The sequence below is a fragment of the Sciurus vulgaris genome, assembly GCF_902686455.1.
Source record: "Sciurus vulgaris genome assembly, chromosome: 10".
NCBI classification, from domain to species: domain Eukaryota; kingdom Metazoa; phylum Chordata; class Mammalia; order Rodentia; family Sciuridae; genus Sciurus; species Sciurus vulgaris.
The window spans coordinates 50025265-50051979 of record NC_136470.1 but is presented as its reverse complement, the minus strand read 5'-3'; the positions used below and the strand labels follow the sequence as shown (position 1 = coordinate 50051979).

Below are 26715 nucleotides of genomic sequence, written 5' to 3'. Positions count from 1 at the left end.
CATATAAACAAATGAATAAAATAAATGTCCATCAACATCTATAAACAGATTTTTTTTAAATATTAAAAGTAAAATAAAGGAAAGGAAAGTTTAAATTGCCTTTGACTTATCTTCACTCTGAGAGTCCAACTCTGCTCCCTTAGACATAGAGTTACCAACCTCCTCGCCTTTCTATACAGTATCATTTTCTGTGCCAGCAAGAATGATGTAGCCTTTTAGAAACAATTCTCTGGGGTTTCTTCCAGATCACTGACCCTCTTCTGCTAATTTAAAGGTGTCACTTTCTTGACCTTATTATTAGAAGATGTCAGGCAACGGCAGCAACTGCCCCCATCAGAGACCATCAATTTTAAACTGCATTGGAGAAGTTCAGAACTATGAGAAAAGTGTGTCTTAGACTCAATGAAAATATGAAATTCTGAATTTTTAATATCCCATTTCTCATAAAATGACTTTATATTCAATATTGCTAAATTGCCATTTGAGTTTTTGACCTATGTTGCTTTTTATGACTCTGACTCAACTTCAAAGCAATAGGCTTCCACCTGCCAAATTAGTATGAAATTAAATTTTCATTAGGACTCCATTACTTTCCAGTTTTTCAAAATCCCAAGGAGCCAGTATGGCCCAAATGGAAGTCTGTCTGACTTTCACATGCAGAAGAAGAACCCCAGGGTAGGCTTCCTTAGGAGCCCCCTCTCTTGTACTGAGCCCCAGGTGTGCCGACCCTCCACCATCTGATCAGGTACAGATCTCAAAGAAGGCCCTCCCACAGGCAGCCCGCTGGCTCAGTGCCCAGTGTTCTCCTTGCTGGTCTTCTGCCAGCCAGCTCAAGGGGCCCATCTCTGTACACCAAAGCAGCAGCTTCCAACATTCCTGCCAGCCAAGGAGATCAGGGTTGCAGGCAGTTCTAGCCTCTTCCACTGGGACCCACGTGGAGCTATCTCTTCCCCTCTCTGGGGATGTAGCAGGAATGTTCTTTTTAAACCTCTAAATCACAATAGGAACAATCATACTTTTTTATCATAAAAAATAAACCTAATTACTTCCCAAAAGTGTTTACAGACTGTTCCTAAGAGGCTGAGAGCCAAAGTGAAATACATTTTGCTCTTAAATCTTTTCTCTGGGTTTTGAAGGGCATCTGACCTTGATTAGGTTTAAAGAGACTTAGATCTTTAAAGCAGGATAGTCTGAGAGAAGAGAATCTCTTCCCTCCCCTGCCAGAATAAAACCTACGGTCTCCACAGATCTGATCTCTAACAAGACATTGCCAAGCCAGACTGTCTTTAGTTTACCCAAAAAGTGCCTCTTTACACCTTATGACTTCAAGGACTGAGGAAAGAAATTGGGAAGGGAGCAAGGTGAAAAGATTATTCCCAATTACTGTTGGATGCCCTGTGTCTATTTATTGGAGGACTTATGTTTTTGTTATATAATTAAGTAGAATATATTATGTGTAGGTGCTACTATATTAAAATAAATTCACTCACACCAAGCTGCAAACTGCTTATCCTTTCTGATTTGGTATCCTCTCTAAGAGTAAAGGAAAATCTGTCTTGTGATTAAAGAAAATAACTACATTCTGTACGGAGAGGAGGCACCTCAAAGAGGAAAATGGATATAAAATGGATGATTTCCTTAAACAGAAAGCTGTCTTATCCTCTCCCATAGGGCATTTTCAATATTAAGCAAATTAAGTATATTTGTAGATTCATAGCAGCCTGGAAATATATACATTGTGGCCTTATCTGTCAAAAGCTATTGCATCTTCATTTAGAGAAGGCATGTAATAAAAATGTCAATTTATGAAAATTTGTGTAGAATACAGTTATCTTAAATTTTCATTCCTAATAACTAAGCCTATGCAATGTTACAGACTAGTTAATTGTGCTTAAGTATTTTTTAAAAGTCTTGAAATACTAGGAAAACAAATACAGAAGCCAAAGATAGTGTTATGATCTAAGACATATGGTGATATGAGCAATTTCAAAATAATTGTTATGTTCACAGTCACTTTGCATAAAGCATAGGCTGTTACTGCCAATTACAAATTGGAATAGATGTCAGGACCTGGGTGCATGTGTAGACTCACTGCTCATTAAATATTTCCAACATATGTGTGTTGGAGTCTTTGTGTTCCATCAGGAATACAGACATGAGAAGATAAAACAACTAAACAACAACATTTCCATTTCTGTTCTGCACAATTTTTATTTTGTAGTTTCCACACGCACATATATTTCTTTCATACCAGAATAGTGAAAATGCTGCACAATACTAATTCAACATTTGATTTGATTTTCATTACATGTGTATTCTACCAGTGTTCTCTAATTTATGAATGAGGAGAAAATGAAAAGGAATTCCAAGTTGAACTATCTTTCACTTTCCTTTTGTGTTAATAATTTTCAGCCTAAGTGGTTGGCTAACACAGAGAAGTAATAGGAGTGAGAAGGAATTTGGGAGGATTCCTTGGTTATCTGTTTCTTCAGACACCATTGCCTTCTTTCTCCATTTAAAGCAAATTTTGACTCAAATGGATAAAGTGTAGCATGTCAGAGTTCTCAGTGAGCTCCTCCAGACTCCTTAGGCAGAGAGAGGGCATGTTTGTCCTATTTGTTCTGCTTCAAGTTTTGCTGAATTCTGTATACTGTGGTTCCTTGGGAATGCTATGCTAGTGAAACACCTGGAATTTTGTGTGCAGATAGAGAGGCAAAAATTCATAGCCACATGTTCCTCTCTCCTCTGCTGATGTGTATGCTCAATGGTCTCATCACACTTCCAAAAGACAAGTTCAAAAACAGAAGTATTGAGAATTTTAAGATGGTGGCAATGAGGTATTAAGCCAAGCCTCTATGAGCACAGGCTCCATGACTGTGCGTGTTGCATACCCGTGAAGCTCATCCTGCCGCAGTCCCTCAGTGATATCATTGTCATGAGGAGTAATTCAGTTATGAAGGTAAAGTTCTTAACAGTCTCCAGCATGTAGAAAGCACTGAGTTCAAGTCAGTTTCTTAATACCTGATCCCCAATAAGCAAGAAATACTTCCAAGCACGTGAGACTTTAGAATAGAACGAACACTATTTATCTGTGTGGTAGTCAAGAGACAGCTATATGATATACAAACACTGTTCAAAGGTGAGTTCAAGAGGTCGCCTGGGTTGCTTTCTTCACTGGTAGTCATTACAGCAGGTTACAGCAAATGGTGCCATGGAGGGTGTCCAGGAAAAGACAAAGGCACGAGTCATTAAAAGCAATTGAGTTGCCAGGTTCTCAGTCTGAAAATGAAGTCAGCTCTGTACAGCCTTGGGCAAGAAGGCTTCTGATCCCAGTTCATAGAGGGGAAATACTTAAATACAGAATGAAAACAAAATGAAGATATGAATGAGATTTGCCTAAGCAAGTAGGGGTGAACCCTCATTGACCACAGCATCCAAATGGAATTTGGTGTAGAATCAATTTTAGGGTCCAGAGTTCCTGAAGAGATATTGTAGATAATACTCACCAACCAGTTAATCCAACAGAGCTACTGATGAAGTGGATTTTGTGTGCCCTAAATATATTTGGTTTATTCATGTTTTACCAACCATACTTTTTAGAAGCATTACCGCGAGCCGCTGCTGTTTATCGACGGGCTGCTTCAAGCAATTCCAGTTACGGAGCAAAACTGCAGCCCCAGGGCTGCTTCAAGCGGCTCCAGTTATGGAGAAAAACCACAGCTTTTTTCCCTTTTCACTTACCTAAAACCACCGCTTCTCACGCTTACGGCCCAACCAGCGGGACAGAAGACACATACTTCAAAAGTTCATCAAGCAGCTTCCCCTTTATTCAAATAACACCCTCAATATATAAGCAGTCTCATGCATAAGCAATTGTAACCAGATATGTCCATCCAATCCTGTTAAAGGTCAAGCAATCACTTGCTCGAGCATACATGTAAAGTATATCTGTCCACGTGCTAGGCAGCTGAACTGATTATAATACAGCCAATTGTAAACGTGTTCTGCCTTTCTCCATGCATAATCAGGACACCATTTGCTCTCTGCCAGTTGCCATCTTTGGATGCTCGTGGCGTAACCCTGGGCCCCGGGTTCTGCCCACCACAAAGTATCAATTTTAAAACAAAGATTATTTGATAAATGATTTGTCCCTTTTGAGATAGCATTTACTGATGACTTTAGCATAATTTTGTTAAAACCTAAATATTGTTTAAAAGGTTCTTTATTAACACATTTTGTTGATACATATTTCATGTGGAAATTATACCAACCTGTAAATTGTGACTTTGTTTAAAGAATGTTTATTAGAAATGTCTGGTTAGATATGAAATATCATGAGAAGTTTTGCAAACAGTACAAATTAGGGCATTATCAATATTCAAGTTCCCATGGAAGCAAGAAATTTCAGACCATTCAATATATGAGACCCACATGTCGTATGCAAGTATGACTTTCCTTCTGATTTTAAAGCATCAGACTATCCCCCTGTGAAGCGTGGACTGACAGAATGGACATTATCTGAGTTGTTTAAAATTCTCCTTACAGAGCGAAGGCAATGTGACCATTGATATGATATAATATCTGTCTCAAGCGTGTTTTTTGTAACCACCTCTCTCCCGCCCCTGCCCATTTGGCTTTGAAAACTCTGGATTGAATTTTCATTTTAAAAACTTAAAGGGCGTCATGGGAAGTACCAACTTTCTGAATTTCTGGGTCCTCTCATTCACTAGTGCTGGGGTTATGGAGGGTCATGGACTCCCAGGAATGCTGAATCAGGGCATGGGTGTGTTACCTCAATGCTGGTTCTTAAAGGATTTTACTGATAAATGATGTTCTCTCTTCCAGATGCAGAACCCAAATATCTGATAGTTGTACGACCTGCTCCCCCTCCAAGTCAAAAGAAGTCATGCTCAGGTATAGTCATTTTTATTGATTTTCTTTTGTTAACTTTAAACCACAACTTTTTATTCTTTTTTTTTTTTTTTTCCTATGTGGAGACCAAATAGGAGATGTCTTAGGAATGTGTGGAATAGATAGATGGATTCCCTTAGTCCACAGATGACCCTGTTGGAGAAGTTGTGCAGCTAGTGGTAGAAGCTGCTTGGGATCTTATGCCAACATCCCTTACAAGCAGCAGCGAGTTAGGGATACTGAACCCTTCTACACATCTCTGTTCTGCTGCATGTTCGAGGTATAGTGAGGATAAAATGGGTTAGGGGCAGGTCCTGTTCTGTGGTCCATGCTTATCTGGGACTAGCTTCTATTAGCCTGACTCTGTCTTCCATGTGAGCATTTTTGTCTACCATGGTGCCTTTCAGATTTCAAGCGCAAAGTTTTATGTCTAACTTTTATTCAAGGAGATTGCTTACATTTCAAAAGGAAAACTCATTTGTATGTGTGTTCAATGGACTTGAACTTGGGTTTATTTATTCCTCCCTCCCTTCTAAACCTCTTCTTTGTGTTCAAACATAGAAGAAGAATTCCTTTCATAAAGCAGTAGCAATGGCAGCAGCTAATTTCCTGAGTCTGGGAGGATTGGAAACAGGAAAGTGGGTGACATATGAATAAATATGTAGGCACTTGCTACATGACAAAAGGAAGATTAGAAGTGTACAATGTCTAATTGAACTACTAAGATTCCTCAGATCAAATAAGTAGAGAATTGCTTTAAGAAAAAGTGGTAAAAGCTGTAATATGCTTTTTCCATCTGATATAGCATCTTCCTATCCCTATATAATTCATCAAAGTTTTTCTTTGTTCTTTCTTATGTGAGATGTTTTCCAAATAATTATTTTCTTTTATGGAACACTGGATAACACCCATAAAAGGATCTTTGTTGTTGTTGGTGGTGTTTTTTTGCTATATTGTTTACAAGGATAAAACAGAAGAAAGCATTCAGCTATTTAATTATTTTGAACACTGGGGCCCTTTGCAACTCTGTATTTAGGAGATCTGTCAACCCAGGGCTGGTTACCAGAAATCAGTTATCACAATGCCCTCCCCTCCTTTACCTTGTTTTCCACTTCTTTTAAGAGTATCATTGAATGGTCAAGTATTTTAAGAAATATAAAATATTTTTCTGGCCTCTTATATTATCTCAAAATTAGAGGGAAATTTCAGTCATTTCTTTTGACTTGTTGCTGAAAGTTGTGCAGGCAGCTTTCCACACACTTTAAAATAATTGTACTCCTAGTGTTTTAAAATGGTGAACAATAACGTCAAAAAGCATGGCTGTTCTTCCTTGAAATATGTTTTCATTTGAGTATTCACTGAACTGTTTCCTGGTACAAATATCATACTTCAAATAAAAAACATACAGAAATTCAGGAAAGTGATCCCACCTTAGTAGCACTTTATAATTCATTTTGAGGTTTCTATGACACTGGCCTTAGATATTATTTTTCACTTCATTGTGACTAACTCAGGAAATTGTTTCATCTTGCTCAGGATATGATACCCCACCTTTCCTTTCAGGCAGTGAATACATTTTTTTTTTTTTTGTTTTGTTTTTGTAACCTGCATTTGGGAGTGATATAATGACTAATGGATTAACTTTTACTCATTTTATATTTACATCTACCCCATAAATTCTAATGATTTAATTATTTTTGTATTAAGATCAAAACTTAGTTAAATAACTATTTGATGGTCATGCAAGCCTTAGGTTACCTTGGGGAAAGAAAACTATATCTTCCATCTCTACGTAGTATTTTCTTTATATATGGTGAACTAAGCCAGTGTGGTAAAAAGAAAAATAGATAATGATCATGGAGACTTCAATTTGAGTTTTGACCCTGCTTTGATGTGACTTTGGATACTGTTGAACCTTCCCTGGCCTTTCCCTTTTATGTGTAAAATAAACATGTTACATGATATTAATAAAAATCAACTTTAGAGGTAAATAAAGAATATCAGAATCATCTATATGCTTTTTCAACCTATATATGACTCCACTCTCAATCAAGATTTTCATCTGCCCTCCTTGGAGGTCAGACATGGGTCATTTGAATCACCATCACATAGGTATGATTATAGGTAGATCTGGAAAAAAATTACCTAGAAGGATAAATGCATGTTTGTAACCAAGGAAATGATAACTATCCTTGTACATTATTTTTAAACATCTTTAAAAAATGAACTGTCCTAGTTGAGAGTGTTCTTGTGTTCTGTTGCACAGTAGGGCAATGTTTGTAGTCAGCTTTTTCTCCACTGTGATAAAAAGATCTGACAAGAACAATTTTAAAAGAGGAAAAGTTTATTTGGGGTTCATGATTTCAGAGGTCTCAGTCCATAGATGGCCAACTCTGTTTCTCTGGGCCTGAGTGAGGCAGAACCTCAGGACAGAAGGTTGTGATGGAGTAAAGCAGCTCAGGATATTGCAAGCAGGAAGTGGAGAGACTCCTCTCATCAGAGACAAAATGCATACTGCAAGTTATGCTCCCAATGACCCAACTCTTCCCACCACACCTCCCTGCTTTATAGTTATCACCCAGTGGATGAATGTGCTGATTAGATTAAAGCTCTCATAACCCAATCACTTTACCTCTAAACCTTCTTATGTTGTCTTACACATGATCTTTTGGGGGATACCTAATATCTAAACCCATAACAGGTGACTGTATGTGTTATTCAGCTTTCTTTTATTATAACAGATACCTAAGATAACCAACTTATAAAGAGATCATTTTGACTCTCAGTTTTAGACTATTATCAGTTGGCCCCGTTGCTTAGGCAGTGGTGGCACATCATGGCAGGAATGAATGACAGCAAAACTGCTACCCTCCTATCCAGAAGACAGAGAAAGGAAGGGACTGGAGTCCCACAGTTCTCTTTAAGAGCATACCCTCAGGGACCTAAAGACCTCCCAGTAGGTTCTACCTCCTTTTTTTTTTTTTTTTCCCCCAGTGCTGGGGATTGAACCTAGGGCCTTGTGCTTCCAAGGCAAGCACCCTACCAACTGAGCTAGATCCCCAGCCCCAGGTTCTACCTCTTAAAGGTTCTACTAACTCCCAATAGTGTGGCAATCTGAGGACCAACCCTTTAGTACATTGACTATTGAGAGATGCTTCTGCAAACCTTACCATCCTAGATCCCAAAGTATAAATAACAATAATGTTTATTGTAAAAAATCTCCATGAAAAGATGTTGAATGTTTTCACCATAAGGAAATGATAAATGTTTAAAGAGATAGGATTATCCTTATTAGAATATTACACAGTATATACAAGAACTGAAATATTACATGGGATCCCATAAATATGTACAATTTTTGTGAATCAGTAAAAAATAGTCAACTATCCTGTATCAAGGCAGTTTGCCACCAGTAGTTTATATATATCCTGGGCTCAGAAGATTTCTTACCAAATTAACAACTACAGAACTTAAAGCAATACGCATTTCACAGTTTTCAAAAGCATTTTATTTAGATAACCACCAATAGGCTCAGATAAGGAGTACCCTCCTACCTACCTTAATAAAATTCACAAGGTCATTTTGCTGTTTGGTTCCCACTCCATTAGAATAAGATAATATGAGTTCTTCCTTATGGCAAATAAAACACAGTCTCATGAAATAAAAGAAGGGATTAAATGGAAATGGAAAGATGTACCTTATGTTCTTTCTGTGTAGTTTTACTAGGCTTCCTTTATTTTATTTATTCTGATTGAACCAGTATTGGTCCCATGGTTGAGTTCCTTTCTTCCTCTCTCTCCTCAGTATGCAGTTTCAAATACCAACCTACCCGATGGACTATAGTGGTTCATCAGCATAACTCTTGGCACTGCCCAAATCCAATTAGTCCCATCCCCATCAAGACAACTGTGCTTCCTGTACTACTCCTGCTCATCCAGTATTATTTAAAATGTGTGTACCTTTTCCATTTAGGTACTCATTGTAGATACATGCTTATTATAACAGTATACCAAAGAATTTTGACCCACAAGAAAATAAAAAGTATAGTTGGTTATGATTTATATGTATACAGATACATGCACATAAATGTGATTAAAAAGGTATTTTTTTGATAATGGAGAAAAATTAATATGTATGAACTGTATGAAAAGAAAAGGAATTTGATATTTTTATACTTTTTAAAATCATCTTGCCAAGTCATCTTTATGCATATTACTCATAATGTAAAATACACTAAATATTTCCATAACTAACTTGCCTACTATCTTCATAGGTAAAAGTCGTTCTCGCAAACCTCTCCAGCTGGTGGTTGGCACTCTGACACCAAGCTCAGTCTTCCTGTCCTGGGGTTTCCTCATTAATCCACACCATGACTGGACGTTGCCAAGTCACTGTCCCAATGACAGGTAATTCATCATAATGGAAAATGTTGGATTTTTTAATTTGAAAATTAGCACTTGCTTTTAATAGTATTTGAAAATGCTTCAGAAGAACATATAAATAGCAGGACAACTAGCACTTACTTCTCACCTGTTAGCTGTACTATTGTCGTAGGTATGAAGGGAACTTAAGTCAGGGGCCCCAGCCTTGAGAGTTATGATCTCCTTGAGTAGAAAGCACATAGATGTTTGTTTCACCCCAAAGATGAAAGTACATGGGACGAAGGAGCCAAACAGCAAACAGACAGTAACAATGATATGTGCAATAAAGCTCAGAGGAGGGGGCTGAACACAGTTAGGAAAAATTTGAAAAGTTACTTGGGAAAGGATGATCTGAGATTTGAAGAAGTGCCTGAAGCAGTAGTCCTCAAAGGATGGTCCCCAAACCAAGCAACATTATCATCACTTGGGAACTTGTCACAAATGCAAAGCGCAGGTGCCCTTTCAGACTTAACAGAACCAGAAACTCAGGGTGGGGCTCCGCCACCTGTGTTTTAACAAGCCTTTCAGATGATTCTGATGCCCACTGAAGTTTAGAATCACTGACTTAGAAGATAGGAGAGATACCTGAGAGAGATACAGGCGGAGGAAAAACAGCCAGAGATGAAGCTACTATCATCTTTGACAGAACAAGTAATAAAAATCAAGTATATTTTAAAAACACTGGCATTTATTCATCTTTCCACCCAGCATGTATATTTGGCACTGTATATACATGTACCTGGCACAATGCTAAACACTGAACCATGATGCTAAATTGCTTATGAAACAGCATTTGCTTATTGTAATTATTTATTACATTAGTTTCAACATTCAGAAATTGGACCAACATTCAAATTTTTAAGCTTCAATCAATATATTTAAGATTTTTTTGTTTTAAATACAAATCGGTTTTTGAATTTGCAGTTTTATCATTTCTCTCTTTAAACAAAATAATTGAGGTATAATTTAAACATAGTAAAATGCACAGACCTTATGTGTATGTTTAAGTAATTATAAGTGTATAAACCATGTGTTTCATGAAATCAAGAAATAGTACATTTTATCACCCTAGAAATCACCTCCCTCCAAGAAGCAGTCACTGATTTGATTCTATCACTGTAGATTGGTTTTGCCTATCTAAAATTTCATATATGTGGCATCAGAGAATATGGGGGTTTTGCCTATCTTCTTTCATTCAGCCTATTTTCGAGATTTATTCATGATATTGCAGGTATCAGTCATTCATTCATTTTTAAATTCCTGAACAGTAGTGCACTATGTGACTATTCTGGACTGATCCATTCTGGAATATCTTCTAGACTATCTATTCTCCTGCTGGTGGATACTTGATTTGTGTTGGCTTTTGGGTTTTATGAATATAGATTTTATAAACATTTCTGTATAAGACTTTTGTAGATATATGCTTCAATTTATTTTAGATAAATACCTAGAATGGGAATTGCTAGGTTAATTATTTTTTTGTCTGATTTTCTATCTCCCTTCCTCAAGCAATATATAAGGTTCTTGTTGCTCCACATCGTCACCAGCCTTTGGCATTTCTGGCATTTTTTGCTGCATCTATTCCAGTGTAGTAGTAGCTCATTATGGTTTTGATATGTACTTCCTTTGCACCAAGGACATTGAGTGCTTTTTCATCTATTTTTTCTCATGTGTATATTTTTTGTAGTTTTTATTTATTTTTGTCTTAACTAAAAAGAAAGGCCTTCAAAATGTTTATATGTTCTCAAAAGTACCGTTCATATGACTTTGATTAGAAAATCTAGACAAAAAAATCAAATTTATTTCTTCATATGTCCATGGTTCTCCAGAGATAAATACTTGGAAAAAGGCACACAGAAGATATTTCCAAAACCCAATATTTTGAAAAATAATTTTGAGATGATTTAAAAATCTCAAATATTCCTTATTTTACCCACCACTAAGTCATGTCTTATTTTGCTTGGAAAATGTACTCTTGAAAGCACATGTTTTCTTTTGATAATTCCAATTGCTAGTGGAGTAGTCCAGGATGCCAGTGCTGAGAAAATAAACATTTTGGGATTGCTTTTTTTCTTCTCTTCATATAAAAAAAAAAAAAAAAAAAAATCTCTTTTTGAAAAAGGAAAGATGAAAAAGAGAGAGGAAGGGAAAAAGAATGGGAGGGAATTTGATAGTTTTATGTCAAAATGCAACCTGATTTTAACCATTAATTTGCTTAATAGATCTTTGAGATGGTTCCAACATGTTTAGTAACCTGACAAACTCGAACAACATTGTTTGGATAGAATTTCCTCCCCTGCATTCAGGTCTTTCGTTCAATTTCACTTTGTCCTACAGACCTTTCCAGGAAAGAAGTGATCTGATGAGTGGTTCTGATGGGTGGAGGTTGCCACAGTTTGACAGCCCAGAGAGACAAGGAGTACAGAGAAGTGAGGACAGATGACAAACTGGACAGGGGCACTGGACACAGGCACTCAGCTCTAAGTCCAAGCTACACAGAGCACATGCACATCTCACCCTCACCCCTGCACACACCTGTGGCCCTGCCATCTCATCAGATAGATGGAGCCAGTCTCATCAAATCACAATATTCCAGATCGATAGTTCCCCTTTGACTAACATTTTTGAAATTCATTAAATAGTCACAACTCTAAAAAAACATTTGGAATGTGTGTGGATTCCATTTTTCTGAGCCTCTTTTCTACCAAGTTAGTGCAGTTAATAAAGAGATGACATTTAGAGTCTTTTCCATGTTTGAGAAAAATTAGTAGTCTTTATTTGAAAGTGTTGGAAATACTGTACATATTTAAACACCCAAATAAATCCACCAGAATTATAAAGAAGTGTAATTAGAAACAGACTTGGTGATATCTACCCTCATGTGTTCACACAGATTTTTCTTTTATTTAGAGTTCAGACCAATGTAGTAGATTACAATAAGCAATAATAACTAAACAGGATGACTATTTCTGGAAAATTGGAAGATTACACAGCTGAAATTTCTTTCAGCAATATCTTCTTACAAAACCATTGGAATCTCAATGCTCTTGGCTTGCCGCAGGAACACCAAGTGTCAGTTTTAAGCCACTGAACTCTTAATATCTGGAATCCTCAGTAAAGTCTCTGATTTACAAAAACCAGCTCACACTGGTTTGTACAACCTCCTTCATTCTATGCAAATGATATATTGGAAAAGTTTTTCCTTTATACTTTGACTTTGGATGTTCTATATCAAAATGAGTAGTAAGTTTCCAGTAAGAAAAATGCCTGTTTGTTTTGTTTGAAGCTCAGGAAATTAACAGATGTCACTTTATCTTTGGTGACACATTTCTATCCCTATTTGCATGGATTCCACATGAGTCTTCCATGGTTTGAGATCTTTTTCTGAGTCCACATGGGAGAGAGGAGATGTGCTTTATGTAAGGTTTGTTCTTAATGGACTTTAAATGGAAGCATGTACACATTGGTCCCCAAAATGCCAAAGGCCAAAAGAAATCTTTCCAAACTGGCTCAGATGAAGAATAAAATGTTTTTAACAAAAATTTATGTCACCATTAATAGCTTATTTTTTCCTTTCCATGTTTTCAACTTGTTACAAGTTTTCAAGATTGCTTTAGTTCTCACTCCTTTGCCAATTTATTAAAACCTTATAACTTGTTTAGAAATCATTTTCACATTATTCTGACACTTTTGTATTGTGTTTATTTACTCTGAATGTAGACTGAGGGCTCTCCTTTTTGGGTGGTCCAGAGCAGGCTCTTTTTGCCTTTTATTTTTTTTCTCCACAGTTTTAATAAGTAGGTATTTTCAATGTCTGAATTCTCTCTTGATCAAGCCCAATGCCTGTTACCCATTTGTGGGGTAGTATAAATTGAAGCTCTCTGAGGGCAGGACTGTGTACATCTTGCCTACTATTGTCACCCCAGTCCCCAGACCAGGGTTTGGAACATTATAGACCCTAGTAAATGCATGCTGAAAAAATACACAGTGAAATATCAACATTTTAACTTTTACATATCATTATTACCTCAAACTCTATAAGACAAAATTGAACTCACACTTTTTCTCTTGATAACCTCATTTATCTTTTTGTTACTTTGGGAAGTTCCATAATTTTCCCTTTACCCTAATTTGAGAATTTATTCACTTTTGACATTTTATCCTGTACAGTTTGTAAGGGCCCCATATCATTCATTTTTCTTTTGAAAAGTATATCTGTATCCTTATCTTACATTTCACCATTTCCACACTAATCATTTCGGTCCAACCAGTCCTCAGTGGCAGCAGCATGCTGTCTACACTCCCTGACTCTTTTTCCTACCCTAGTCCATACTGGCTTCCACAGCGCTGAGGAAATCTGCACCATCCACCATCATTTTACTCTTTCTTCATACTCTCTTCATACTAACTTTACATTTACCTCTACCTCACTTCTCTTTTTTCCCAAGGAAAACACCTCTGACCTCGGAAAGTGTTCCTGATTCCATCCCTTCCCACAAGCCTTTGCTTCCTCAGTGTTCTCTTTTACTCTTTCCCCGCCATTAGTGCCTTGCCTCCTGCTTGCAAACATACTCAAGACTTCCCTGCCCCAAACCAAAACCATCTGTTGATCTCATTATATCTTCCAAGCAACTTTTCAATCTCTTAATTCTCAAGCTTCTCTAAATTATCTGCTCTTAACATACTTGCTTTCTACACCACCCACATATTCCTTTTTCTTGGCTTCCATTCCCTTTCTACCATTTCACAAAAACAACTTTTAGTGGTCACCAATTCATTGCTAAATCCAATAGAATTTTCTAAGCTATTACCCTTCTTAACTTTTCTGTGGAATTGATGGCTATGCCCTCAATCTTGAATTCTTTCTTTCCTGGTCATTTTTCTTCTTGTTCCTCTAACCATTTCTTCTCTCCTTCACCAAACTCTTATTACCTACTAAATATGGAATAATGTTCTGTCCTTGGTTCTCTTATCTTCATATCCCCCTTATCTATGCCTTGGCTTTAACCACCACCTCTTTGTAAAGCTTTGCTTCTCAAACTTTAATGAGTACACAAATCTTTCTGTGGACCCTGTTAAAATGCAAATTCTAATTCAGTGAGCCTGATGAAGATTCTGACAGTTTGCTTTTCTAAAAAGCTACCAGTAATTACTTTTGTTGCTATTCTATAGAGATCAGGAGTGGCATAAATGCAAATGACTACCAAACTTGAACTCTGACCAGGACCCATTTTCAAAATTCTAAGACTATATTTTCAGTTATCCATGGAATATATTCATTAGAAGACTAAGCAACAGTGATCAGCACATCAAACTCAATTAATTTCATATTTTTACACTACTAAAAGAATAATTTTATCATCACATTACCCTCTTCTCACATTTGAAATTTACTTTTGATTTTTATATTCCCTTTCCTTGGTACTCATCAATGCTTTTTAGAAATATAACTTTAATCTTTTTCTTTCTTTTTCATTTTGTTTTTTACATGATTCATTTTCTTGCTATTTTATACATGACCTGCCCTTTGAGTAATATCCTCTCCTCTGGTTTCTAATTCTCCCATTGCCAGTAAAACTAGGTTCTGTCTTCAGTGCTCAGCTTTATTCATCTTCTGAGGAATCTCTACCAGCTCTTCTGCCAGGTTGGAGGGAAGGCATAGACTCTCAAAAAATGCATCTCAAAATATATCTCAGCTATGCTCCTGGGGTGAGGGGTAAGTTTGGATACGTGAAGCAAGGAGCAAGAATATTGACAATGGAATGTGTTAGAAAGAGTCCTTTGACATGAAGAAAGAAAAAAAAATGTATGGAATAGATGTTTTAGAAAAGGTAATAGCTAATCTTATCAAAATGTAAGCATTGGTGAAAAAAATGTAGAAAGCCCAAAAGATGGTCAAGTGACATACAGTAAGGTTAGGTATTGTGTAGAAGGACTAAATTTATTTTGCTGTTCTTCAATTTATCCACTGGGTGTAATTCATCATAAATTTAGCTGCATTTTCTTCCTCTGTCTCAGGTACTTCATTCAAATAGCATGTCTGATATATTGCTGGAATAAATTCTATAAACAAAGAACCTCAAATATTGCTTAGTCCAAATCACCTTCTCAGAAAATTGATGTAAGAGTGAGTAAAGATACTTCCCTGAAGTCATGCTACTAACATGTATTTGACTAGTATGCAGATTAAGTCATTCCCTGTCTTTTCTACTACATTTTGAGGAGCTGTGGATTCTTTAACACTGTGATAGTTAGTGTCATATTGAGACTAATGCCAGTTGAAGCAGGCACTATCTCCACCAACTTCTTACCCCTTCATTAGGATATGAGATGCTCTCTCCTTAACATCCAAATTGTTGGAAGCAGGTTTTCCAGAGGTCTGGTCTGATGACATTCGTTGGAAATTGTCTGTATTTTTAATAGACTCATGCTGTGTCCAAGTTTAATCATTCACAAAAAAATAAAGGTGCAAACAACATTTGATCTTGAATGTCCTCAGACAGTGAGAAGACTGAGAGTATAGGTTTTGTTAAGTACACAGTAAAACAATAAAGAGCCTTGAATTATGTTAAATGTTAATCCTTTTTACCATCTTCCACTCAGGGTCATTTTATGTCTTTTTTCATTTCCTTCTGCCAAGCAGAGAGGAGAAAGAGTCCATGGTAGACCAAAAGGTATTAGGAGTCAGAAAGCAGCATGTGCCCAGCTCTCACTGATTGTCAAATTTTAGGTACTTAGCTTCTCTTCTTCCTCTACAGTAATTCTTGTTCTGCTCAGGGTTTATTATATGGATAAAATGAAATAAATAAATTAAAAAATCTTAAGCCCTCTGCAAATGTACACCACAGACATTGATTACATTTTACTTCAGCTTGCTTTGGTCCCGTAAGAATGCTACATTTTGGTAAATGGAACCCTGTTCAGTGACACATTGCAAAGTATAATTGTAGGTCTAATGACTTAAATCAGGTTTTGGTTGTTGTTGTTGTTATTTGTTTTTGGTGATTGAAACTTTGGCCAGTTAAAGTTCTTATGTTCTCATTTTTAAATGACCCAATGAGAAACTAAATATCCATTCTGTTCATTCCACAAATATTTATGGAGCACTCTCTGTGCAGTAGATTATAAAGCATGGCTTGTTATCATATGACCTATATATTTTTTTAAATCAAGGAAAATTTATTTCACTACTTCTAATATAACTAAACAGTCTCATTCACTCTCTCCTTTAAAACTTAGAACATGACTACTTTCTACAATTACAAACTCAGGCAATGTTGACGAGGGTGAATGCAACTGAAGAAAGGGAGGCTGCCTGCCATTTGGTACAGGGAGCCTTTTAAATGCCTTGTGATGGAAATTAAAGAAATTTACAGACTGAATTTTGTTTAAACATGTGGTTAAATTTAGGGTTTTTAAAAAGCACAGAACATTTCTGTCTTATTCATAGGAAGACAATATGAAATCAAGTTTATTGGAAAGCCTAGACTCTGGTCTTTAGTAATTCTGTTTGCAGTGAGGCCCCAGATCATGCGAGCAATTAAGTCCTCAGCAATGTGTTCATACTAGAGATGCATACTTGTGGTAGCCCATCTGGTCTGATTTTAGCTTCTCAGTGTTTCTCTAAAGTCTTATAAGAGCCAGGACAGGGATAAAATAACAAAATTTCATGTAACATACTTGTCAAGAAATGCATTTCATAAATCACTGTTGATATTTTGACTCACTAGACACAAAGGACTTGTAATCTATAACATTTATTACCAGTAGCAGTTAGTATTTTGGCTACAACAGTCTCTTTCAGTCAGTCTGCTGTCTACTATTTTGGAATAGGGGAGTAGAGCCCTGAAAGCAGTTTTTAATGGAAAGAAACAAGCTAATGGAGGATTCCAAGAATTTCAGTGCTTTGTAATTGGTAAGAAAGCAGGCTGAATATACAAATGCATTCTCCCTCCCTCCTTATTAAACTGAAACCCCCCTGCTGACTCCAAGGGCACAAAAGCTGGGTGCAAGTTCCCCTCACTTAGAAGGTCTAAAGATTGTTTTAATACCCTACTGTCAGTGTCTTAAAATCCTTAATAGCTTTTGAACAATGGGTCCAATTTTTCATTTTACATTGGGCCCCACAAGCTATGTTTAGTCCTGGCTCTCATCTCCCAAGGTTCTGAGTAATTGTTTTGTATTACTAAGAACTTCTACCTGGAGTCTCCTTCCCTGTGGCAGGCACTCAGCAGAGTAGTGTGGGTCAGTTCTGCGGCAGCAGGCACCACACAGGCACCTAGCAGGTTGAGACATGTCTGAATTTTCCAGCTGTAGAATATGTAGTAGCTTAAAAGGTTGAACATGATGAGTATACTGGAATTAAGGGAAAACAAGGTACTGGAGGCACTAAATTAAAGAAGGAGTGAGCTCAGCTTTTAGTCAAGCCCCTTGAAAATAATGAAGTCAAAATAGGAGTTGGTAGAAAATGACCAAGAAGTGTTAAAGGATCAGAACTCTGTGGAAGTATTGGGAAGAAATGTTCAAAATAACCCTGCTACAGATGGTGGAAATAAAGATTTTTTTCCTTTTTTCAGAAGAGAAAGCACTCTGAAAAGATGACTGAGTTAGCTTCAGAACTAGCAAAAACAACCAAAAAAAGTGTTTCATTCAGCTTGAAGAATGATCCTGCAATTGCAATGAACATTCCTCAAAGTAGCAAGGGGCATTCTGTTTTCAGACAATGTCCAGCCAAAGAACAATGATAAAAGAGAATGTCTTTGAACACTACCCTGTAGTCTAGGAAAAAGATTAATAGTGCCAAGGTCTCATTCTGACAGTGAAAGTGAATATTCTGTGTCCAACTCAGAGGGCGATGAAGGGGTTGCATGGGAATTTGTAGAGACCACTAACACAGTCCTTTTCAGTCAAAAGATTCAACCTCAGAATAGAGTAGGTTCGGCTCCTGTTTAGAAAGGAACACTGTCTAAGAAAATGAAAAGGGAAAAAAACAAGTAACTTAGTAGAGAATATTTCAAAGTTCACAGCAGTTCAAAAGTTTTAACCTCTGACAGAACATTGCAGAAGCTGATGAGCGAAATTGGACCAACCAACTCTGCATAACTTGTTCAGCAAAGTTTCTCCTTCCTCTTCTGCTGAACTTAAACAATTAAATCAATAATATGAGAAATTATTTCATAAATGGATGCTGCAGTTACACCTTGGGTTCCACATTGTGCTTTATGATTTGGGTTCTAAGAGAGATTTAGAAGAAAGGTTTCGAACCACCGTGCTGCAAGATTCCATTCATGTTGTCACCAATGACTTCTTTCTTGGAATCACTGTGAAATCAATATTGAATTCTCTAACAGAAGAAGTCCTCCATATTATGGGTACTTTCCATAGTGTATTGGGCCAGGTAGGCTGGATAATAAACAAATTTAAATAAGACTCTTCTTTGAAACTCCTCCTTCTTAATCTATACTTTGGATAGCCAGATATTAAGAGGAGACAAGAACCAGCTAATAATCAAACAGTTGTCATCTTCATGTAACATACACCTTATAGTATCTATTGTTCACCTCAATGCACCTCTTATGTGGGATCATGCAAAGCAGAGTCTTTATAACTGGCTCTTATATAAAACTACTACATATAGTTATTCTTTTGAGAGAAAGGAAAAAAGTTTATTCCTTTGCTAGTAAAGGAGAAACACAGGGGACTCCTGTCCTAGAGGCTGTGATTCTGCCCATCAGCAGGAACAGGGGGCTTTTAAAGAGGTGATTTAAAGACTACATTTCATGTGTTCTCTTTTGGAGTTGTAATTCGCTTATTAATTTGGGAGTCATTTCTGAGATCTTCTGGTACCATCCCCAAAGTCTGGATTACTTCGTTCCTATGGTGGGTATAAATCTGCCTAAAATGGGGAAGAAAGGTAATCCTGTTTCCCCTGAGATTAGGGAGTGAGAGAGATTGGGGAGGAGTAGGGAGAGAGGAAGAGAAAGAAACACATCCATTTTAAAAATAGGTTGCAGTGGCAGAGTAGCAAGGATATTTAAAACATAAAATGGACCACTGTTACATTTCCCCACAGTCAGTTTCTACATTCCATTTCTATGGAAAAATGGACAGTGACATCTCCTGGATGCTTCCTGCTGAAAGAGGGCGAAGTTGGGGGAAGTAACCCAAAGTCCTTGTTTTCTATGTGAGGTTGGGGGTGGGGGGGATGTGGATAGTTAAGGGTATTCAGCATCAGAGCATCCAAAGTTCCACAATGGTAGGTGGCAGTTGACTGGATAGGGCATACATAGGGCAGGGATCATGCTAAAACATAAATAAGTAAACAATTAGCACCAAAGCAATTAATATTTCAGCCAGTATCTGATAACTATGGAGACAGTAACTCATAATATTAGTGAAAAACAGATCAGATTTATCAATGTAGGGGGTTAGGAAGATTTATAGGTCTAGGAGATCAGGCTCAAATTAACTCAGGACAAACTTGCAACTCTAGAGTCCTTTGTGATCATTATTATTAGGCACTCCCACACATGAACCTTTCCTTTATAGTCTCTAGCTTTACTTTAATTTTGGTAGGACCGAGAGAAGTGCACATTTTAAGTTACATTAATAAGAAAGACATTGTTTTTCCCTTTAAATGTCCACATAGGACTATGCTCAGGCTATACTCTCCTGCCAGGTGTTTAAGACCAAATTTGTCAAAACTGACTTTGTTCCTATCTACTCTTAAGAGTCAGCTGAGTTTCCTTAGAGATCACTCTTGGGGAGGGGTGTGAAGCCTCTTGGCCCCTTTAGCTTTCCTCTACCCATGGTGCCATCTGCCAGGAAGGGTCAGAGTCTTGCTGACCATTGCATGGCTTCTCTTGAAAGCACCAGGGACATTTCCCTTTCCAATGACCCTCCTTTTTACAGAACGTGCACTGATTGGCTTCCCATTCTCTAGGTTCTTCTCGATCCCTCTGATCATAGATTGGGTGACTTACCAAAGTTGCAGGCCCTGGAGAGTAGTCCCGATGTTCTCTGTATCCTGGCTGACCTCAGAAGGCAAGAGTCAAAATTTTGGCTGCTTTTTCCTTGGCCCTTTTACTTCCTAGAGTTTGGTCTCCAAGTTTTTGGTTTTAAACATCTGACAGGCCAGTTTCACCAGTCTTAAAGTGGGAGTAACAGGTTATAACTTCAATATCTATAATTTTGCAGTTACCCCTTTCATTTAATTGGGGTCAGTGTTAGTACTAGAAGTTGGTTTTGTTTCCTATCTGTCCCGTAGGTGATGGCTTATTATCCCAAATTAACTCTGATTCTTTTCTTAGAAGCAGTTCCTCTGCAAAACACTAACAGTTAAAAGTTTATAAGGAAAATACAAAATGAAATTAACAGAGCAAAAACTTATTCAGTTTGTATAATAGCTATGACCCAAGTAAAATGATTTTTATAATCTTAAACCTTTACTTGGTTATGCATTCTATCCCCTATTTATTTTGGCATCACAGTAATCTTTACAAAAAAATTTGATCTTTTGAACACAACTCTAAATGAGCTCAAGTCTAGCCTGTTTTAGAGCCATTCTAACATGGAGTAAGGTGGGAGGTAGAACCTTATCTCAGGTAAGGCAGGGCTCTTGACAAATAACATAATACAACATTACATCTAAAACATGAATCAAACAAAGGCCAAGAGAGCTTTTAAGTTCTTATTGTGGAAAAAGTGGCAAAATGCTTTCATGTTTTACAATGTCACCTTTAAACAGATCAGGCTGTCCTCATTACCTTCCAAAAATTCATTTAAATACCTATTCCAGTGTGAAAAGTAACACAAAATTATATATATGACTTATTGACTATTGACAACAGTTTACTTTATCCAGCTATAAAACATCAAATGACATGAATAAATACCAACCAAATTTGTTATTTCTTTGCAAATCCAAGACTATTGTTACTGATAATTTTAATTTAGAGAATTTGGTAACATGCTCTCCCCTAAGCTTTACATTTAACTAAGTTTAACTTTTTCTTTATACTAGGGATTGAAATGGGAGGGCGCTTAATCACTGGGCTACATCCCTAGCCCTTTTTTATATTTTATTTAGAGACAGGGTCTTGCTGAGTTGCTTAGGGCCTGGCTAAGTTGCTGCGACTGACTTTGAACTCATAATCCTCCTGCCTCAGCCTCTTGAGCTGCTGGGATTACAGGGGTGAACTACCACACCTGGCTCTAAATTGAACTTTTAAAGTACAATTTAGAACCCATAGTGTATGGTAGCAATGATCACATGACTACATAACTTAGCAGTACTAGCAAAAATGAAAGGATAGCCTTAAATCTCATACATGTAGGAAATAGTGTTAATGATCAGAAATGGACTTAGGCAAAGCAAACAGATATAAGACAAGTTTTCAAGTGGCAGTGTGGCCCTTCAATGTTAGATACCATGTATAAAAGAGAGTACTTGTTGGTTACCTTGCCAATAAATTTACATAAACTTCCATTTTAAAAACTTTTACATAACACTTAGACAAGGCTTATTGATAGAGTTCTCAGATGCATACATATACCAAGTCATGTATATTTAGGGTGTCAACTATATTGTTACAACCTAAAATAAATTGTTTAACCAGTTACAAAGTAATTATTTAAAAGACTTTAAAACAGATATTTTTCCTAATAAAACCTGACAGATACAAGAAAATTGTCATGATATATAAGAAAAGATCAATGTTTCATTCAGACTTTGCTTTATATCAGTACATTAAGGTTTAAATAGCATTAACTGTGCTAATTATAGCCAATTTAATCACAAACACAAACTTTCTGAGATTTACTTACTGCAAACCTTCTGCAACTTACTTAGACATTCGCAACTTTACACCTTTTTGTGTACTTTCATCTTGGACTTTCGCACAAGAATATAACTTTACCAGACAAAATACTTTTTCATCCAGAAACATTTCTTTTACCTTCTAATTTTCCATACTAAAATATATTTTTAAATACTTTTTTAGTTGTAGGTAACACAATATCTTCATTTTATTCATTTTCATGTGGTGCTGAGAATCAGACCCAGTGCCTCACATGTGTGAGGCAAGCACTCCACCACTGAGCCACAGCCCCAGCCCTAAATATATGTTTTCATACCTGTAACTTTCTTTTATCTTTTTTAGTTTTGACCCCTTTATTAAATTCATATTCTGAAATGTTCTTATGAATGTTATTGGTGCATTTAATTTACACAAGTTTCATCTCAGGAAAGGGTTGGGCAATCCAGCATATACAAAAACTGTGCCTTATTTTTTTTTCCTCCTGGGTTGCATTCAAGGGGTTGGAGCACAGGATATTTTTTAGCCTGACCTGTCTCTGTTATCATAATGCCATCAAGTGAGTTCCCCCCTGTTAATTGTACCCAAAGGCTCCTTTTGGACCTTTTCTTACACTAGGGATATTGATATGTGATGGAGAAGGCCCTTTCCATCCTTTTCTTTAGGCTTCCCTTTGCAGAGGCTGCTGACAAAACACAGGTTGACCTTAGTTTCTGTCTTTTTCTCTTCTGAGTGTAGTTATCTATCCTACCTGATGGGATACTGTTATAGCAAGAATTGTTTTGCCCCAGTGATGAATATTCCCTGGTCGAATGAAGCAACCTGTCAGATCTTAAAAGGGGAGACTATTCCTGTCCCCAGGTCATAAACTGACAGTGCTGGAACTTCCTGCCACATCCTTTGTGACCAGCAGCCTCCACCCTCCTTGGGCAAAAGGGGCTGAAAGGCGGGCAGAGGCCAGGTTCTCTTTGACCATTTTTCTACAGTCCAGTCCAGGCAGCTTTTCTGGGATTTTTTTTTTTTTTTTCTCCCAGTTTAGGGCTGGTGTCCTTGACCCACAGTGAGATGATCTGTGACTGCCAGGATGAGAAACAGTGCTGGGAGTGTCAGCACTGGGCTAAAGGTTTGATTTTTTTAACCCTTCCTTCTGGTGTCCTGCTGTTCTTGCACACCAGAGGCAGTGCCTTTGGTACCTTCAACTTAGTTCCTGACTGTTCAGATCCCTTATCATTCAACTACATAAATGCCTGAACATGCAGAATCTCTTTCATATTCTTTACCCTTGACAGGCTACCTTCAACTTCAGAACTGCATAATAATCAAGAAAAAATATTCAAAGGCCAGACTGAATTGCAGTAAACTGTCTTTCTCTTAAGTTTATCCCTATAGGTGGCCCATGCAGCCAAGATCTCTCTGTTCAAGAGACTACCAGTAAGATCAATGCAGCATGGCCCATGTCTTCAAGGGACAGTAACAGAACAAACAAACATAAAATAGACAAGAGAGGATCCCGAAAGCAGGACTGATAGATGGAATACTTTACAACAGACAGACATGGGTACAAATTTCTTCCACTTACTTTACCTTTGACAGACCAACTCCAACTGCAAGATTATACAGTAATCCAGAAAGCTATTTAAAAGCCAGATCATTACAGTAAAACATTATCTTAGACAGACTTATACCTATAGGTGGCTCTTTCTTCAACTTACTTTACCTCTGACAGACCAACTCCAGTTGCAAGATTTACAAAAAAGAACCACAAAGACAACCAGAGAGGAGCCCCAAAACCATGATCAACAGATGGGAACCTTTAAATTGGTCAGCCAAGATCTTTCCCAAGAGACTTCATATAGGATCAAAGCAATATTGGCCATGTCTTAAAAGGAGTGGTGACAACAGATACAAACAAAACAAAAACAGAGACAACCAGAGGGAATTCCAAAACCCAGTGCTGACAAACAGATGAGAACCTAGAACAGACCAGAAGGAAGTAAATATCCTTAGGTCCTTGAGTCCCTCTTAACCATGACTCCAGTGGTGCCACAGATGTCCCCAGAAAGAGGGACCAGATGTTCCCACAAATAGGAACCAGATGTGTGGAGTCAAGGGTCTTGGTGTGCACACTGGGGAACTTACCAGAAGGCCAAGGATGTTGTGACTTTACTGAGTTCAGTTTCCTTTTTCTCAAAGTGGACAATGATGGAGACCTGTATCATTCAGAGAGAGAAGGTGGGAGTTCTCCAAAGCAGAAGGAGTTTTGGCAGCTGCTGGGATGGTCCCTCAGTCCCTCCCTTTACTCACAGGAATAGTTCCTGGGTTTGCCCAGAAGCAAACTCACCCATCTCCAAACTTTCTAGCAGTTGGCTCTCAACAAGTTTGCCAGCCACCTTGCATCCTCAACATTGGAAGTGGGGTTCCTTAGAGAGCCAGGCCTACCCAAGAAAGCTGGGGCAGGGGCTGCTCTCTGATCCCACCTGGGTTGCCAAATTTGTTGCCAAAAGTTCAGTCCTTGTTCCTAATGCCAAGTTAATAACAAGGACAGTTTTGAGAAGAAGGAAAAAGAAGATCTCTTGTTTTGCTAGCAAAGGAGAAACACAGGGGGCTCCTGTCCCAGAGGCTATGATTCTTACAAATAGTTCTTACACCAAAGAAACCTATGAGAATTCTCTTTTGGTTAAACAATCTGGATCTCTACCACTTAGTTCCCTGATTGAAGTATCACAAAGCCTTACCCCTAATGCAAAGGGGATTTTCAGGCTACTAATAAAGTATCAGCCGGATAACCAGGGTAACTCTTGATACAAGGACATTCTTTTCAAGGTTTTTACCAGCAGTGTTAGGAGGCATTCCTTGTCAATGGTGTTCTCATACTCTTGACCCAGTTAACTGATTTGGGGATCACAAACTTATAAGAACAAAGAAGGGAACTGATGGAGTGGAATGCTTAATTCCTGTTGACAGTGGAAAATTGACTGATTTCTTGGAAAAGGCAGGCGAGGAGGCTTGAAGCTGTCCTTTGCTCAGAACCTTCCATGCAAGGGCAGTTGTACCCAGCTGCCACTCCTCTAGTCAAATGTGTTGCGTTTACATCCAACATTAGATTATTTTTCCAGCATATGAAATTTAACATTGAAAGGGGGATGTCATCTCTTGGTTAGCTGGGTTTGTGTACCATCTCTACTACTACACAGTGGTCCTTGAGTTGGAGAGAATGTGCAGTTCCCTCATTACCTCTCTGGAGACTTCTTGCTGCAATGATCAGTGTGCTCAGGGACTATTTGGAACTCGATGTTTTTGAATTCTTTTCTACTTAGAGATGTTATACCTAATTTTTGAGGGTATTTTAACACTCTGAGCGCTGACTGTTTTTGTCAAGTGTGCTTGTTCCAGAGCACAGAAGCTCAAAGATGGGTATCATGTAACTGTGTTCTGTGTTTCAGAACTGGTGAGTAGAGAAAGCAGTTTATTTCATGCTGTTTCTGAAATAACTTAAGAAAAGGCATGGGGGAGAAGAAGTAGGTGATCTGCCTTTCTACTTTTGGATTTAGGCTGCATATTTGGTGGGAGGTAGGTAATAATATTCAGTTAGGATAGGGAGATAAGTGTAAAGAGTATATAGGCTGTATATCCAATCTAGAAAGCACATCAACTACAGTTCATATTTGGAATTGTCATTATCTGTGCCATGACCTTGTTCTTTATGATGTAAGTGAGAAGCCAGGCTAGAGAAATTAAATCTTGACTTACAGTTTAGTAAATTTTTTTCAGAACACCAAATAAAAACGTTTCATTATTCTTGTATGAAGAGATTTTCATGAATAACAGGCAGGTGAGTAGTGTATTATTGGTTGACAAAAATCTTGCTTTCTCTGTAAGTAGACATTAAATGTACTGTAAGATATTTTCATTTCAAGTCTCCTAGATATTTGCATAACTTTTTTCTTAGGAAAGATATAAAGGCTAAGTTTAACCACCATTCTCAGCTTATAGTTTTCACATACCCCAGGAAATATTTCACACTTGGAAATAAAATTCTTCTTATAAATATTACTGTAATAGCAGGTTTTCTCATTTCTTATCCTGTAAACGCTTTTCATGAAAATATTTCCAAAATGTTTGCAAATTTTTAAATTTCTTTGTGGTATATAATTAATTTTATGTTGAAACCATTTGTTAAGGGTTTAGTCTATAATGTAACTACTAACCAAAATATGTGAACAAATTTGGACCTGAATATGAGCTTTAAAAATTTGATAGTACCAAAGGATATTCAGTGAAAGTGAATTTCCTTCCCATTTCCTGATCCCAGTCTTTAGGCATCCACTGACTGCAGTTTCTTAAGCATTCTTCCAGAGCTGTCTATGGATGTGTGAGACTGTCTTTCCTTTTAAAAACATAATGGTAATATGATACTTACTGGTTTGTACCTTGCTTTTTTTGCTTAATATATCTGTTTTTGACAACTATTGACAGTATAAAAGCTATGTAAAACCTTTAATGATCTAATGTGTAAATTTTTGCATTTGCCTTTATATATCTACTGATTTATTTTATAATTTTTGTGT

General features: G+C 37.3%; 1 protein-coding gene and 1 pseudogene across 2 annotated transcripts in view; both read left to right on the top strand.

Moving 5' to 3' along the window:
- ABI3BP (ABI family member 3 binding protein) overlaps window positions 1-26715 on the top strand; it is a 233759-nt gene that overhangs the window by 69040 nt on the left and 138004 nt on the right. The window contains 2 exon segments of the mRNA XM_079101410.1: window positions 4846-4914; window positions 9185-9317. Of these exon segments, the coding sequence (XP_078957536.1) occupies window positions 4846-4914; window positions 9185-9317 (202 nt within the window).
- Window positions 16607-26147, top strand: LOC306670391 (origin recognition complex subunit 2-like; annotated as a pseudogene). Its single transcript has 5 exons — window positions 16607-16657; window positions 17699-18968; window positions 23537-23617; window positions 23874-23968; window positions 24236-26147. The product of its transcript is annotated as an origin recognition complex subunit 2-like (transcript).